The sequence below is a fragment of the Pogona vitticeps genome, chromosome 5, assembly GCF_051106095.1.
Source record: "Pogona vitticeps strain Pit_001003342236 chromosome 5, PviZW2.1, whole genome shotgun sequence".
Classification (NCBI taxonomy): Eukaryota; Metazoa; Chordata; class Lepidosauria; order Squamata; family Agamidae; genus Pogona; species Pogona vitticeps.
Window position 1 is genome coordinate 175,284,368 of NC_135787.1, and position 14,709 is coordinate 175,299,076.

Sequence of the window (14,709 nt, forward strand, 5' to 3'; positions counted from 1 at the left end):
TCCAGGAGGTACAAATTTCCCCTTTGAATATGCAACTATGCCCAAACTATATCCATGTAGGCTAAGAATTCTCTCATATAATCACTGACCCCATAAGTGTGTCAGAGCAGCTTGAATCTCATGCCCACTGCAGCCAATGTCACTACATATCACAAGTGTTGTCGTACCTATAGCTGATGTGGGGAAAGTGTGGCCTTCTAGGATGTAGAAATGTCGCTGGCTGAAATTTTGTGGCTTAGCTGGAGAAAACACATAACTTTCAGTCCATTCTTAGCCAACAAATAGAGTTTCCACTGCAGTTCTTGTGGGCACATGCATACATGCCCCAAGCAACGCAGCACAGATTTTTAATTTGACAGGTAAGAATAGACTTTGCTAGATGGCCAAATCGGAGCAGACTGGACCAGGGTTGCTTATGCCTAATAGTTATGTCAAAGGGATGTCCATGGTGTGATCCTAGCATACATATGCAAGGATTGTGCGGTTTCAGGTCAAGAAACCCCACTACACCTCGTGACACTGTTTAGCATGATGAATATCTTCCTTTCTTTTTAAAAGGAAAGATTGTTTCCCTTTCAAGAGAAAGATTTCTCAGGATCATTAAGCCCTTTGGAGAAGCTGGTTAACAATCTTGAGAAATGGAAATCTTCTGGTCAGGCAGGAGAAAGGAGAATTTTTGAATTTCTTTTTAAGTATTGCTAACATATCAGCATTGTTTTGAAAAGGTTTTCAAGCCCAGTCAAAGCAACACTGATGTGCTCTGTCCATCAGCAACCATTAAAAAGGAATGCAGATCTTCCCGTCCTCTCCAAAGATGAGCTCTAAGGACAGTAAGGCTTCCCAATTCTCAAGATCTTAGTGTTTAGTGATCCTGAGAAATTGTTCCTGCTAAAGGGCAACCATCTTTCTATTTACAGGGAAAGAAGGGACAGCTTGAATCAAACCAAAATGGAGCAGTCCTACCCACATCTAAAACACAGTAGCCCCTAACAGGGTCCCCAAAAGGTGTGAGTAAGAATGTTCTGGAGACAGGCTGGATCTGACTGGCAATTGCATCATCTGGTCACCAGCAAAAGGAGTGAACCAGCCTGTTCCCAGAGGGGACCAAACAGCAGAACAAATGTCCATGTAGTCACACCCAAAGTTGCAATTTTTCTAATTCTATGCGACCAAATTTCAGCCACTAGATTGCAAGTAGTTTTTGATTTGATTTGATTTGATTTGATTTGATTTGATTTGATTTGATTTGATTTGATTTGATTTGATTTATATACCGCCCATCTGGCAGCCAAGGCCACTCTGGGCAATTTAAAACAACAACAACAAAACAACAGAATAACAAAATAGCAAATAGTGACATTAATACATAAGGGTGAAAATCAAAAATGAAGTGAAGATAAAATTATAATACAATAAATACAACTAAAAGCATAGAAGAAAATGAAAACACGGAGCATGGCATTATGATAGAAGTTATATTATTGGACACTGTTGTATCAGAGTATAGTTTATTCAGGGAAGGCCTGTCTAAATAGCCAGGTTTTTAGTAGCTTCTTAAATGTGCTCAGTGAAGGGGCCAGTCGGACTTCGGGTGGAAGAGAGTTCCATAATTGTGGCGCTACCATCAAGAAGGCCCGGTTGCTAGTGGTTATTTTCTGGGCCTCTCTTGGGGTCAGAACTCTCAGCCGCCCTGCCTGCAACAATCTTATAGGACGGGCAGGAGGTGCTTGGCAAGATATCATGGCAATTGTTATTGGATAGCAACTTTAGTCAGTCCTTGCCAGGATATCAGGTGATCAGGAATAATGGGAGTTGCTGACCAACAACATAGGAATGGTCACGTCTTCTCCATCACTGGCAGACAAGATGTCAAATCTTCCATTAGGTATACACTGTAGAATATAGGTGTACAAAAACCAATGAACAAAGCCATTCTGTTTCTGGGCAATACATTTCTGTTTGGCCCTAACAGATACTTTGCTTTAAAAGGACTAGGGATTATGAATACCTGTCCAACACCAAGCTTTACTCAAATGCCATTACCAGGACATACCTAACTGAGTGAGTACCTGAGTGAGTTTGTTTAGAGCCACCATTGTAAAATAAAACAATGGATTAAGATGATTTTGTCCTTTCTTTATGCATTTATATTCCAGTTCATAGAATGCTGTACAAAGGGAGCTAATCTGTTAATCCAGGGACCTGACCACTGTTCCTTGCTTCATCATGCAGCCAAGACTGGACATGGAGAAATTGTGAAGTACATCCTAGATCATGGTGAGTGATTAGATGTTTTTTCATGCTCAGATACAACAATTTATGTATTTATTTTATTTTATATTGTTTGGTTTGGTTTCTATATCACCCCATTAGTGATACTTACTACTCTGGCTGGTTTACAGAATAAAAGATGAAACACCCCAATGTTCTCAAGTCTACATCAACACAATCAAGATGGCAGTACAACAAATCAAATGCAGTTAACAAAAAAAAGGAAAACGCCTATATTTAAAAATTAATATTAACCATGTCTGAGGATATATTCTTAAAAGCTGCTTTTTGAGTTCTGTCTTTATTAGTTTTCTAAATTCAGGAAGGATATGGCACACCTCAGTTGGAAGCTTGTTCCATAAAATAGGGGCCACTACCCAGAAGACCCAGTTCCTCATTGTTATCTTTTTCTTCTCCTTTGGTGTGCCCACTTTTAACAATGTGGATCAGGAGGAACATGTGAAACAGGTAGCTGTTTCCTGGGAGAGATGTTCTGACAATTGTCAAAGCCCTAAACTAGTGGTTCCCATCTGTGGGTCCCCAGATTTTCTTGGACTACAACTCCCAGAAATCCTGGCTAGCACAGCTAGTGAGGTGAAGACTTCTGGGAGTTTTAGCTGAAGAACATATGAGGAATCAAGGTTAGGAACCACTACCCTTAACTTTATAGGTCATAACCAGCACCCTGAATTGAGCACAGCAACTCACAGGGAGCCAATGTGGGTGGGTCAAGGCTAGGAATATATTATCAGTACATGATCAGCAGCCAAGCTAAAGGGAAAGGACTTGAGTAATCATTTCATAGTCGTGCTACCCTGGTGGACCTCTCAAAGGCTTGAAAGTGATAGGACTATTACTGATGATCATATAAAGTGGATCAGTTTGTGTTTCTCTATTAGCCATGGTTAGGCTTCAGAAGCAAAATGGAACTAAGTATTTACTCTTTACACCTGACAATTTCAGTTGGTATCGCTATTTCCATTTACTGTACTTACTGTTGTAATTGCCTGCTGTATAGGCTTTTTAAAAAAGAATCTCTTAGGAGAAAGGTGGTTATCCCATTTTGATAGTAACATGGTCGCATAGCACAAGGATTCAAAGCTAGACGTTTAAATATTAATAATTAATTCTGCCCTGGGGCTGGCAAATCTGTCGCTTCTGGTTCTTCTCACATTCAGTTTTGTAAATACCAAATGCTTTCCATTCTGAAGATGTAGACACTGGTGAAATATGGGTAGTTCTTATCAGAAAGTAGCTGAAATGAAAATTTCACTTATTCCTATTTTTGAAAGTTCCTATGATTGCAACAGGATAGTTATATACACCCCCAATATGCTCCCATTAAAGTCAGGGGGATTTACAACTGTGCTTAAATGTATTATCATTAACATGAAAATATTAGTATTGGATATGTGCATTCTATGTGATTCTTTTTTTTAAAAGAAGAATAAACACAGGCAGCAAATTCTGACTGTGAATAACATCCAGCTCTTTCCATAAAATATCATAAATTGTTATGATGACTATGATGATCTATCCACTACAAGAAAAATACTGTCTCCTGATACAGCTTCAGATTCTTAGTAGGAAACTTGGTGTGCATATGAGAGAGAAAGTATTTGCAAGGTTTTCTGGTTTGTTTTTCGGAGGTGATTTTTTTGGTGGAGCAGGGAGATAAAGCTGCATTATGCTATATTAGCATAATTTGTGCGCATAGAACTCACCACTACAATGCTTCATCTCAAATCCTATTTCCTTAATAGGAAGTCACACTTAGAGTAGGCCCATTGATTGAGAGGAGATTTGGTAACTCACCTGCTTTGTAAGTTCCATTGATTGAAATGGGCTAGTCTGTGCTACTACAGAAGGCAACAGGGTTTCAGCCATGGCGTCTGCATACAATGAAATGATAAATGAATTTACAATTATAGGAGGGAGTGCCTCTCTGGACACCTAGGACTGTATAAAGTCTGGTTTGGAAAAGATGTTCAAAACTGTGTAACAGGCAGAACTGGCGGAATAGAAGTGGATCTTAGTTATGGGGGTTCCATATTGTTTTGAAAGCACACTGAATTAGGGGTGTTCTTCTCTCTGTTTTCTCTTGTTTGTGAGCCTAGTAAAGGGCTGGAGTCTCCCTCCCTCCTTGCCTACATGGCAAACACCATCATAGGCACTCAAGCTACTTTGCTGGTTGGAATACCACCAGAGAGTGTGCTTTGTTTAGCTAAAAGCAAGGGAGGAGTGGAAAGAGTCAATAATTTAAGATGGGCTGATGACTGGAGACATTAAGGTCAGACAGAGGCTCCCATGAGGGCACTTCCCCCCCATCCTTCCCTTTCCACATTTTAGCTCTTTTCAATTGAGATTCTCCCCCTCCCCACAATCTTCTATTTCCCAGAGCCTTTTATTTATTTCTCTGCCTCCTTGCACATTTTTGTTTCTCCCCCTCAGCTCTTGTTTTGTTTTTATTTTTTTCCCCTCCCTGCTGTTTTCCTTGATAGAAATCTCACTCATGCGTCTCCCTTCCGGATTTCTTGCAGCTTGGTTGGTGTGCTCTCTGTCTCTGTGCCTTGGTCCCCTTTTCTTCCTTTTGCTTCTCCTCCCGAGGAAGCGAGCCAGCTCCCTGCTGTGGCAGGATGACCGTGCCATTAGCTTTCCCACTGCCAGCCTTTCCCACATCTGTGTGGCTTTTGTCCTGTGCCAGAGAGGGATTTGGAACGGTCCTCTGGGCAGCAAATGGGTGACTGATATAAAAGTTGGGGAAGGGGGAGGATTAGAAACAGGCAGGAGACATTGCTTGAAAGCATGCATTTCTGTAAGGCCTGTAACTCTCGATTAACCCTCTTTCTCAGTTCCTGACTTTCATTTCTTCCCAGCAATCAGAGGAAAAGATTTCCTGTTACTCAGAGCTGGAGTGGGTGAAGTGTGGACTGAGGGGAACATCTGGCCCATGAGGGGCTCAAGTGTACCCCCAAACCCCTGCTCCCCACCCTCCATCTAGAAATGTGCTTAATGTTAAAAGTCACTCTCAGGTTTGTTTTCTGGAGGTAACTTTCCAGCACTTAAAAGAATTTTGAGGGGGACTCCTGGTGGAATTGTCCCCCACCCCACCTAGGAAGAACAAGGAAAAGCCCCCCAAGCTTATACAGTTCTAATCTTTTGTGATATCTTTTATTGGACCAAAAAATAAAAACCACACAACCAACCAAACAAAAAACAAACAAATCACAAGCTCAAGTGGAGAAAATTCGACTTAGACCACCACCTAGGGTTACTGCTCTTCTTCAGACTGGCATCTTGGGAAGGTTGGGGTTGTGTCTCTTCAGCTGCCTGTACACAGGTGTGCAAATGAACCTCTGACTAAGCCCCTACTCCCCACTGATCTAACTTGTCTTCGTGGCTGCTTCGTATGTCATGTACTGCATGTGTTCTAAAGCTGATGGCAAGATAAGGTGTCATGAAGTACTTGATCCCAACTAGTATGTGCAGCACCACAGGTGCCACATATTCCCTCCCTCCTCCCCCCCAGCCAGCTGTCCCACTCACATGCCTCTGAGTGCTGGCTGGGTTGTCCCCCTGGGGCAGGTCTCTAGTCCAGGCAGGAGCCCGGGCTTCCCTGCCCCACCTCCTCCAGCACCTGACCACTCAATGGCTGCGCAGGGAGAATTCCCATTCTGCCTCCTTGTCTGAGTGGTCAGGTCCCGGCGGAGGCAGGACAGGGAAGCCCAGGCTCCTGCCTAGACTGGACAGCCTCCCCAGGGTGATGACCCAGCCAGTGCACAGAGGCATGTGAGTGGGGCAGCTGGCTGGAGGGGGGAGAGAGGAGGAAATGTGTGGCACCTGTGGTGCTATGCATACAAATTGGGCCAAAGTGCAGCAAAGTGCTTCGTGCCCATGTCTAATGCGTATCTTTGTGGTCTACAAACAGGCACACATTTTGTTCAACATGGAAGTGACTGTGAATCTTTCTGATGCCACCCACAATCTATCCTGTAGAGCTAAGCAGACACTTGACTTGTCTTGCTTCTTTTCACAGGTCCTTCTGAACTATTGGATATGACAGATAGTGAAACGTAAGTTTTTTTTTCCTTCTTGACCTCTCTTTCTTTGGCTTCAACCCACATCAGTTGTTGTATTTAATGGATACTTTTGGCTAACTAAACCAATTTATGGAAATTAAAACCACTGTCATGGAAGATGAAACAATATTAGCCACCCATCACTTCGATATGCTCTTTCCACTTGAGAAGTAACTTATTTCTTAAACCACAAAGTGCAGGTCTCAGACTTTTTAATGCCAATTATTGTCCATTTTGTAGGCATAGTTGGAGTTTTGGAAGAATTGCAAGTTCTGGAAGCAATTGATTTGTCTGATTCATTCCTCCTGAACCTGTTCAGCAACACATTTACTTTGTGTTGAAAACATTATATGATTCCAGGCTTGCCATGTCATCCACTAAAGAAAAGGAAAAAAAAATTCAACATCATGCACGTGCAACAAACACTGTGTAGATTTCTAAAAGTTGTGTGTAAATGCACTAGACAGTGGGGTCGTATGTTCATAAATGCATACATTAAAATCATGGTTCCAAAACTGCGGGCGGAAAATGCACAATGTATGGATATCTTTTGAACTAGCAGTGTGATGGGCGCTCTTGTCTTCTCAAATTTTGCCAATCTCAACCCACTGAGCCTTCCCTCACTCTAGTGAGATCTTCTGGATTCCCACAAAAACAACACACTAGTCTCATTTTATATTTGCCTCTGCCTTTTGTTTTCATTTTGCTTTTCCCTGTTGTTCTGCACAGGAAACTGCCCAAGTCTGCACAATTTGTGCTCCGCTCTGTGCAAAGAAAAAACACCATTGGCACAGGAATGATAAGACTCCTGAGCAGCTTGATGTTTCTTTCAGAAACTATGACCATGAAACTTCCCAAAAATCCTGCAAGATTTCCCATTAGATTTCTCAAGGGACGGGGTCTTTCTCTCCAAGATCAAGAGACAGTGAGATTCACATCCTAATCTGAAGGACTAGCACCATTTATTTCCACTTGTACATGCGAATGTTTATCCATAACACAATCAGTGAGAATTGTAATTCGCATCTACAGTCACTGTTAAATTTAGTTCCCATTCAAGCAAAGACATAGCATAAAGGTCCCTCTTGACATTCATTGAAACCAGAGTATTGGTTGCAAATTGCTGTATTTGCACATGAGTGCCAAAAATCAAAGCTTTGTTGAAATATGTAAAGAAATGCATAGTGTGTAAACATTACAGGTTTTTGGGTTTAATCACTTTTTCTTCTTTCAAATATACACACAAACACACAGTTATCATATTGCTCTTGTTGACGTAGCATGGAGGCAGGAAAAAAAAAGGATGCTCATGACTGCTAGCCTAGCAATTGAATTTGTTCAAACAGCCAAAAACAACCACATTTTGTTGCTGATTTAAAATGGAGCTCCAGTCTGGATGAGAACTTATCATGCAGCACATTGCTTTAAGTATGGGCGTTTTTTAAAAAAAGAAAGAATTGAGTCTTTGAACACTATTGTCAATTTCAATGCACTAAGAACTCGTATATATGTGTGTGTGTGTGAATCTTTAAAAAACCCCGAAATTATGTCCTGGTGAATATAATTAAGTGCAAGAGTCAGGTTTTATTTATAATTTTTTTCTGTTAAATACACAGGGGTGAGACAGCACTACATAAGGCAGCCTGCCAGCGCCACCGTGGCATCTGCCAGCTATTGGTAGAAGCAGGAGCTTCATTGAAGAAAACGGATGCCAAGGTAACCAAACCAAACAAACCCATTGACCCAGAACTGGAGGCAGGTGGAGATGATATGCCTGTAACTCATTAGCTGCCATAGCAAAGATGTATGGAGAGTTACTGTTCCTCCTTACTTTCTAGCTTGATCCCAACTGTGTTCACTTGGGCATAAGATCCATTGATTTCATTTCTTTTTCTCCTGCTGTTTGGCACAAGAAGCTTCCAGGTGGTTTATAATTAATAGCCAAAAGAATGAAATACAATAAAAAGAAAGAGTATAAAACAGCTGTGAAAGCCCTAGAACAATAACCACCAGCACCAAAGGTTGCAGATAAAATAACAGTTAAGATTGTTAAAAGGATCTTAATAGATTAATAGAATGGATCACTTCCAAGACAGTACACATTCTCTAGGGAAAGAGGTTATTTCCAAGTTTCAACACTGAGCAGGTCATGTTTTAGACTTAGTAGCTTTCAGGGATGTTGGCAAGTCTTTGGTCTGAGTTCTAATCTTTGGTACCATGTCCTGAGTCCCAAGCCCCAAATCTGAGTCCCTATTAAAAACAAGACTTTTTCTGGGTGGGTTCTGAGTCCAAGTCATTTTTTAAAAAAACCCAGTTGGGTCACCAGTGTGACTTAAGTCTGACTTGACAACGAGTCCACTGACTCGAGTCACCATCCCTGGTAGCTTCTCTACTAAGACATAGTAGAAAATGTTAGTAGCATGTCAGCTAGTTTGATTAATTCCAAAAAAAGTATGCATAAGATTGCATCCTTTGAGCAAAACCTTTTTTTCTCCAGAGAGTGAGATTATTTGAAACAAAATCTGCACACTAGTGACTCCCCTGAAAGAAATACAGGTGGAAATAGCTGCCAATAGCTCGCCTGACTACCTGCTTCCTTAAAAAAATTACTTCGTAGGAATACAGTATATTTATTTATTTATTTATTTATTTATTTATTTATTTATTTATTTATTTATTTATTTATTTATACCCCGCCTATCTGGCCCACTGGACCACTCGGTGGTAAGTTGGCCCTCAGTTCATGGGCAATGTAGTTCCTCCCACCAAAAAAAATTATTTCCCAAGCTCTACCCTAAATTATGAATGCAACAGATTGTCTTTAGTAGGGCCATGCTGAGTGTGGCTCCAGTTTTAATGTTCATTTCAAAAGCATACATATTTACCACAAACAAATTGGAAGAAGAAGACTAATCTCGCCGTTCTTCTGGGTTGTTCTGAAACTGCCCAATGGTACTTCCTTCTCTTTCCTGGCTTTTTATAAGTCGTTCTCTGTCTATCTCTTGTCTTGTCCATGTAGGGTAAGACACCACGAGACAGGGCCCAGCAGGCTGGGGATCCAGATCTAGCTTCATATTTGGAGGGTCATCAGAACTACCAAGTGGTTCCCCATGAAGACCTAGAGACTGCAGTGTGATGTCTTTGGAATATGGAAGAATCCCCTAGGTAATAACAAGGCTGCGCCTGAGGCACATTCGGGCGTCCTGTGAAGAGGAAGCAAACGGAATCAGTGCGACTCTCGCTCTCGTGAAAAATATCTGAGAAGAAGTCATCAGTTTCTAAGGGCTACAGAGACATGCCACAGAACTCTCGTTTTCCCATAGATTAACCTGTGGGAATGAAGGGGGAGATTCAAAGGTCTGCGCAATCAATGGGCTGAGGAAATTTACTTCTATTGCTCTCAGCAAGTAGCATGACACATCTGTGTTCCTGTGTAGAATTTATTTGAACAAGAACAGCAGCAGCAACAACAACAACAATAGCAACAACAGGTGTGGGGGATGAAACAAAGTGACAGGAACATTTGTAATCTGGCCAAATCTTTCTCCTCTCTGAATCTTTGCCATATAACTCTTGCTTTCCCTGATGTTGGCCCTACATTCTCCCTCTGTCAGTCGTGTGTGCTACGTTCCCCCTTCTTCTATCTCCACAGCAGAGCATCCGTAAAGTGGTGTCTGTTTATTTCTGTGCTAAATTTTCATGGCTGCTCAGTGTTTTGAGGAGAGCCCTCGGTGCCCATACCTTTACATAAAAGGAACTCACTCACTTTCCCTCAGATACTGCATTACCAGATAGATACTTCTAGTTCTCAACATATTTCTTCTTCTGCCCTATTTAAATCAGCACCAGAGCATTTGCAGTGTCACTCACAAAGAACCAGAGTAGGTGTATCATGCCTTTGAGCATACAAAAGCTACAGTGTGATGGTAGGCCACAAAGAATCAGATCAGGTGGTAACTGTGTAGTAAGGTTCCTTCAGAAAGTGCCCCAATCTTGTTTACATTACCCTGACACACACCCCAACAGGTTTTCATGATGTTTTGTTTTAGAAAATTCCTCCACAAATTTGTTTTGAATGTTTCTTTTGGCAAAATCTTTTGACAACCTATAGATATGTTAAATCCACCCAACACATTTTGCTCATCATAACCCTTTTGATGGCCACTCTGGTGCGATGCCTCGGTTCTCCCTTTGCTGGCTACAGTGCTTAATCTTGAGTCCTTCATTATTTGTGGGTACTTTGGACTGTTAGGCTGCCAAAGACCAGAGTAACCTAATTCATATCCATAAGGGTTTATATTTCGTCAATCAGTGTTGACGTGAGGTCTTCACCTTTTCCTTTCAAAGGCCACTTGAAACTAAACCGAAAGATCCTGCTGAGAAACATTGTCTTGCTGCTATAAAAGGATGAAAGCTATGTTAAAATAAGTGAAAATATGCTAACAGTGCAATGATAAGCATGTTTTCTCTTGGTTTGTCTAAATTTAAAGCATATGCTACGGTAAATCTGTTTAGGATTGCCTTCTATGAGTTTTGGGTTAAGTAATTTATAAATAGAGAAGAACTTGGCCCAATAATTATGGGATTAAATGGCATGCAGTTGTTACTCCTACATTATTTCCTATAGGCTTTTCCACCACCACAGTGGGAACTTCAGTGGTAACAGTGGTGGATGGGTTGGGCATACAAAACCCAAAGCCACCTTCTTGTCTTTGAGTTAGAACTTCCATGTGCATAGGTGTAAGGAAGTCTGAGGTCCCCTTTGCTCCATCTTTCTAATTTTCAAGAAACTATTTCTTTTAAAGAACAAAGTGCTCTCCCCCCAGCATTAAAGATAGGGAGACTGTCATCTCTCCTAAATCAAAGCCTCCCAAGTCTCAGCTGGAATTCCTAGGGAGTCATATAAACAGACAGTCCTAGGTCAACTCCAGGATGAACTGCTGATGCAGGTTGCAGGGCATGATGGTCCATAAAGCCTCTCACATCTGTGCAAGATCAAGATCTTACTTTGTAAAATCAAACTCACTTCTATTCCAGGACACTTAGAGGGCATTTTCTGAGCTTCACGAGGTTCAAAGTAGATGAACCCATTCCTTAGAAAAAGTCAGGGCAGATCTTAGTTGTACTTCCTGTATCCTTCTACTGCTTTCTATTTTGCTGGTCTTCAAAGCTGTTAAAAACTATTCTCATGTATACACATGTGGCCATCCTAGCTTTGATGATGAAGGGAAGAATTTGTATTGGGAGTGATTCCATAGCAACTTACAGCCAATTTGGTTCCCATTAAGGACGTGCACCATATTGGCCAAATGTGAAAGACTAACCAAATTGGGCTGTTGGTGGTTTCCAGGGCAACCAGAGGTTGAAGCAAAAAGCACAGGGGTGCTCATGGGGAGGAGTGGCACCCAGATTGATAATTTATGTTAAAACTGGCATTCACAGAGATGAAATGTTAGAACAAAAAGATGCAACACTGTTAAAAGATGGGAAAGAAGAATAAAAATAATCAGTTTCCCAAAATAGCATAGAGTTCTGTAATATCTTCAGAGTAACAAATGCCTTGTGGCAAACCTTCTATGGAACAGAGCCTACTACATTTGATGCATGCACTGTTTTATCCAGTTGACTGGTGAATGTGTATATGTAGAGAGAAAGAACAGATAATGTGGCAATACAATAGAAAATTGTACACTAAGTGGCAATTCAGTTATGGGAAATAAATTCAGGGACCATTTGCAATAGCGGTAGTCGGCAATAACAATTAATGTTGAGTTTGGCCAAGATTATATACTTTTAAAAAATATATTTGTATTATTTATATGCTCCCTTTCTACCCATGGGGGACCCAAGATGGCTCACAACAATTAAAATTGTACAATAATATGTTTAAATACTGTGCAAAACTGTATTTAAAATAATTAAACATTAATCAAGATTAAAATTAAATTTAAGAACATTTAAAAATATCTAAATTCCATAAAGAAACCCCAATAATTGCTTTAAAACCTGCCTGAAAAGCAAGGTCTTTGCCTGAAGATGACAGGACAAGAGGGAGAAGGAGCAACCTGTCTTCTTGGGGCAGCAGACTCAAAAGCCTGAGAGCAACCACTGAGAAGGCCCTCTTTCACGTCTTCACCAAACAGGCTTGGGGAGGTGGTGCAGACAAGAGAAGGGGTTCCACAGAAGATCTTAAAGGCCAAGTAGGCTCATATAGGATAATAACATTCTTTCAAATAACCTCTAGAAGTGGAAAGCCAAAAGATACTCCAGAAAATGGAGCCCAAAAATGTAATATTGGAGACTGGCTAATAATAATACAATACAGCGGGATTCAAGGAGGCCTTTTTTAAACAAAGGTCTTATTGCTGCCTTCTTAGCCATGCTGGTACTCAGCCTTGCTGCAAGGAGGCATTTACTACTCTCTTAACCCACTCAGCCTTCTAGCTCCTTTTATAAGCCAGGAAAGGCAAGGGTCCAGCAAACACATGGTGGGTTTCACCTCTCCAACGACACTGTCCACATCCTCAGACTGCATGAACTGAAACAATTAGAGGCCAAAGTTCCATCAACAAACCCGGTGTCAATTACTGTAAAGTGCCATGCAAAATCTTCACCGTGGGATGTCAAGTGGTGATCAATCCTCTCTTGGAAACAAGCCCTTGACCACCCAAAGGAGCTCCACCGAATTGCTCTATGAAGATGCAATGGTGGCATAGAAGAACTGCTTCTTCGTTGCCACCACTACCACAGAGTAGGCATTCCAATGAGCTGTAGTCCACCTTTGATTGGATTTCCTCCAAGTTTTCTGCCATCATCACTCTAGTCTCTGTCCCACTCAGTTCATCATCCCCAAGGAGCTAGTTTGGCTGCACTTCATGGGAGGGAATGCTTCGAAGCAATTGTGTCAATAGTCCTGGCCACCTTTGCATTCCAGAGATCTGCCAGGGCCACAACAGGATCACCTGTCAAGATGGCTGGAAACTCCCTAAGAGCTGTCAGAAAACCATTTGGATCCATCAGTCTCCTAGGATGGACCATTTAAATTACTCCCCACCCTCTGCAGGGGTGTTCCAATAAGCCTAAACCCTACCAGATAGTGATCCATCCAGAACTGTTGAGGGTTCCTTCACACCAGCCTGTGGGACAGGGCACCTGACAGGAGTGATTGAATTTTGATAGACTATTACAACTCCTCCTTCCAACCCCCCTGGTCTGGACTGCTGCTGCTCAATGAATCCAGGTGGACAAAGCTAAGAAAGACTGAATTCCTCAGCTTCATCCAACCAGGTAATGCAAGCCAACTCAGCGTGTCCAACCAGGGTCAAATCCTGGATGTTAGCTGTATTACTTTTCACTGACCTGGCATTTAGCAGCAGCACCTTCAACCCAGGGGCCTTGCCATCAAGGCTATCTAGGCTGTTTAATTTGAGAACTTGCCACCATATGAATAGATGCTAGTAGAGAAATGTATAAATGCTTATACATGGCACCACAAGTAGCGGCGGCAGCAACTCTGTCCGTCCAATTATTTGTCTATCTAGTCTTTTGTCTAATATCAATGTAACCTCTGCTTGACTTACCCCAATTAATCATCACAATCTAGGATATATAGGGCCTAAAGTTGCCCTTTTAAATTTTGCGAATTTTGCAGATGAGCAAAGATTTGAACAAGGGTCTTTGTGGTTCTAGTTAAATACTCTATTTATTCTGTCGCAGTGGGTCTCACTTGGGGCTTTTCTACATGGGCTCATTTACAGGAGACTACTGTGGGCTATATAGGGTCACTTGGGGTCAGGTTACAGGCACAGTATGCCATCTGGTATGATCCTTGCATCCAAATGACGTATGTACCTTGTGGCTTCCCATAGACATCTGGACGGCCACTATGTGAACAAAATGCTGAACTAGAGCATTAACTGGTCTCAGCAACCATGGCTCTTACATGTTCATTATGAGACTGTGGTGTGACTAGCAGTGTAGATCCAACCCATTATTATTTTCCCACCATCCGTGAGTATTTGCTTGCAAATGACAGTGTTACTCCACAGAAGGCAACTTCTCATAATTAGCATGCAATATCCCACATAATTCATCGTGTGTGTGGGGGGGAGAGAGAACAGTCTTTTGTTTCCAGTGCATGGTGAACTTAAACTTAAGAGTTACAAGCTCTGAATAGGGTCAGCCTGACAACAACGGGAAAAACACAATGGTTGCACAACTGGTTAAAGGCTTCCTTGGGTGATTTTGAGGTTTTTGAAACTCATACACAATGCAGTGAAATTGTGTGCACCCCAAAGTAATCAAAGGAAGTCTTTAGCCCGTGGCAATTTGCTACTGGTGCCATTCCCACTGCTTACAC

General features: G+C 41.6%; 1 protein-coding gene across 5 annotated transcripts in view; it reads left to right on the top strand.

The window, feature by feature from the left end:
- The window catches only part of DGKI (diacylglycerol kinase iota), a 295,355-nt gene extending 281,918 nt beyond the window's left edge, over positions 1 to 13,437 (top strand). For all 5 annotated transcript variants that reach the window (XM_020792200.3, XM_078376256.1, XM_078376255.1 and 2 more), the window contains 4 exons: positions 2,157 to 2,277; positions 6,308 to 6,344; positions 7,967 to 8,066; positions 9,370 to 13,437. In XM_020792200.3, the coding sequence (XP_020647859.3) occupies positions 2,157 to 2,277; positions 6,308 to 6,344; positions 7,967 to 8,066; positions 9,370 to 9,486 (375 nt within the window). In that variant the 3' untranslated portion in view covers positions 9,487 to 13,437. The remainder of the gene's footprint in view (positions 1 to 2,156; positions 2,278 to 6,307; positions 6,345 to 7,966; positions 8,067 to 9,369) is intronic.
- The last annotated feature ends 1,272 nt before the right edge of the window (positions 13,438 to 14,709 follow it).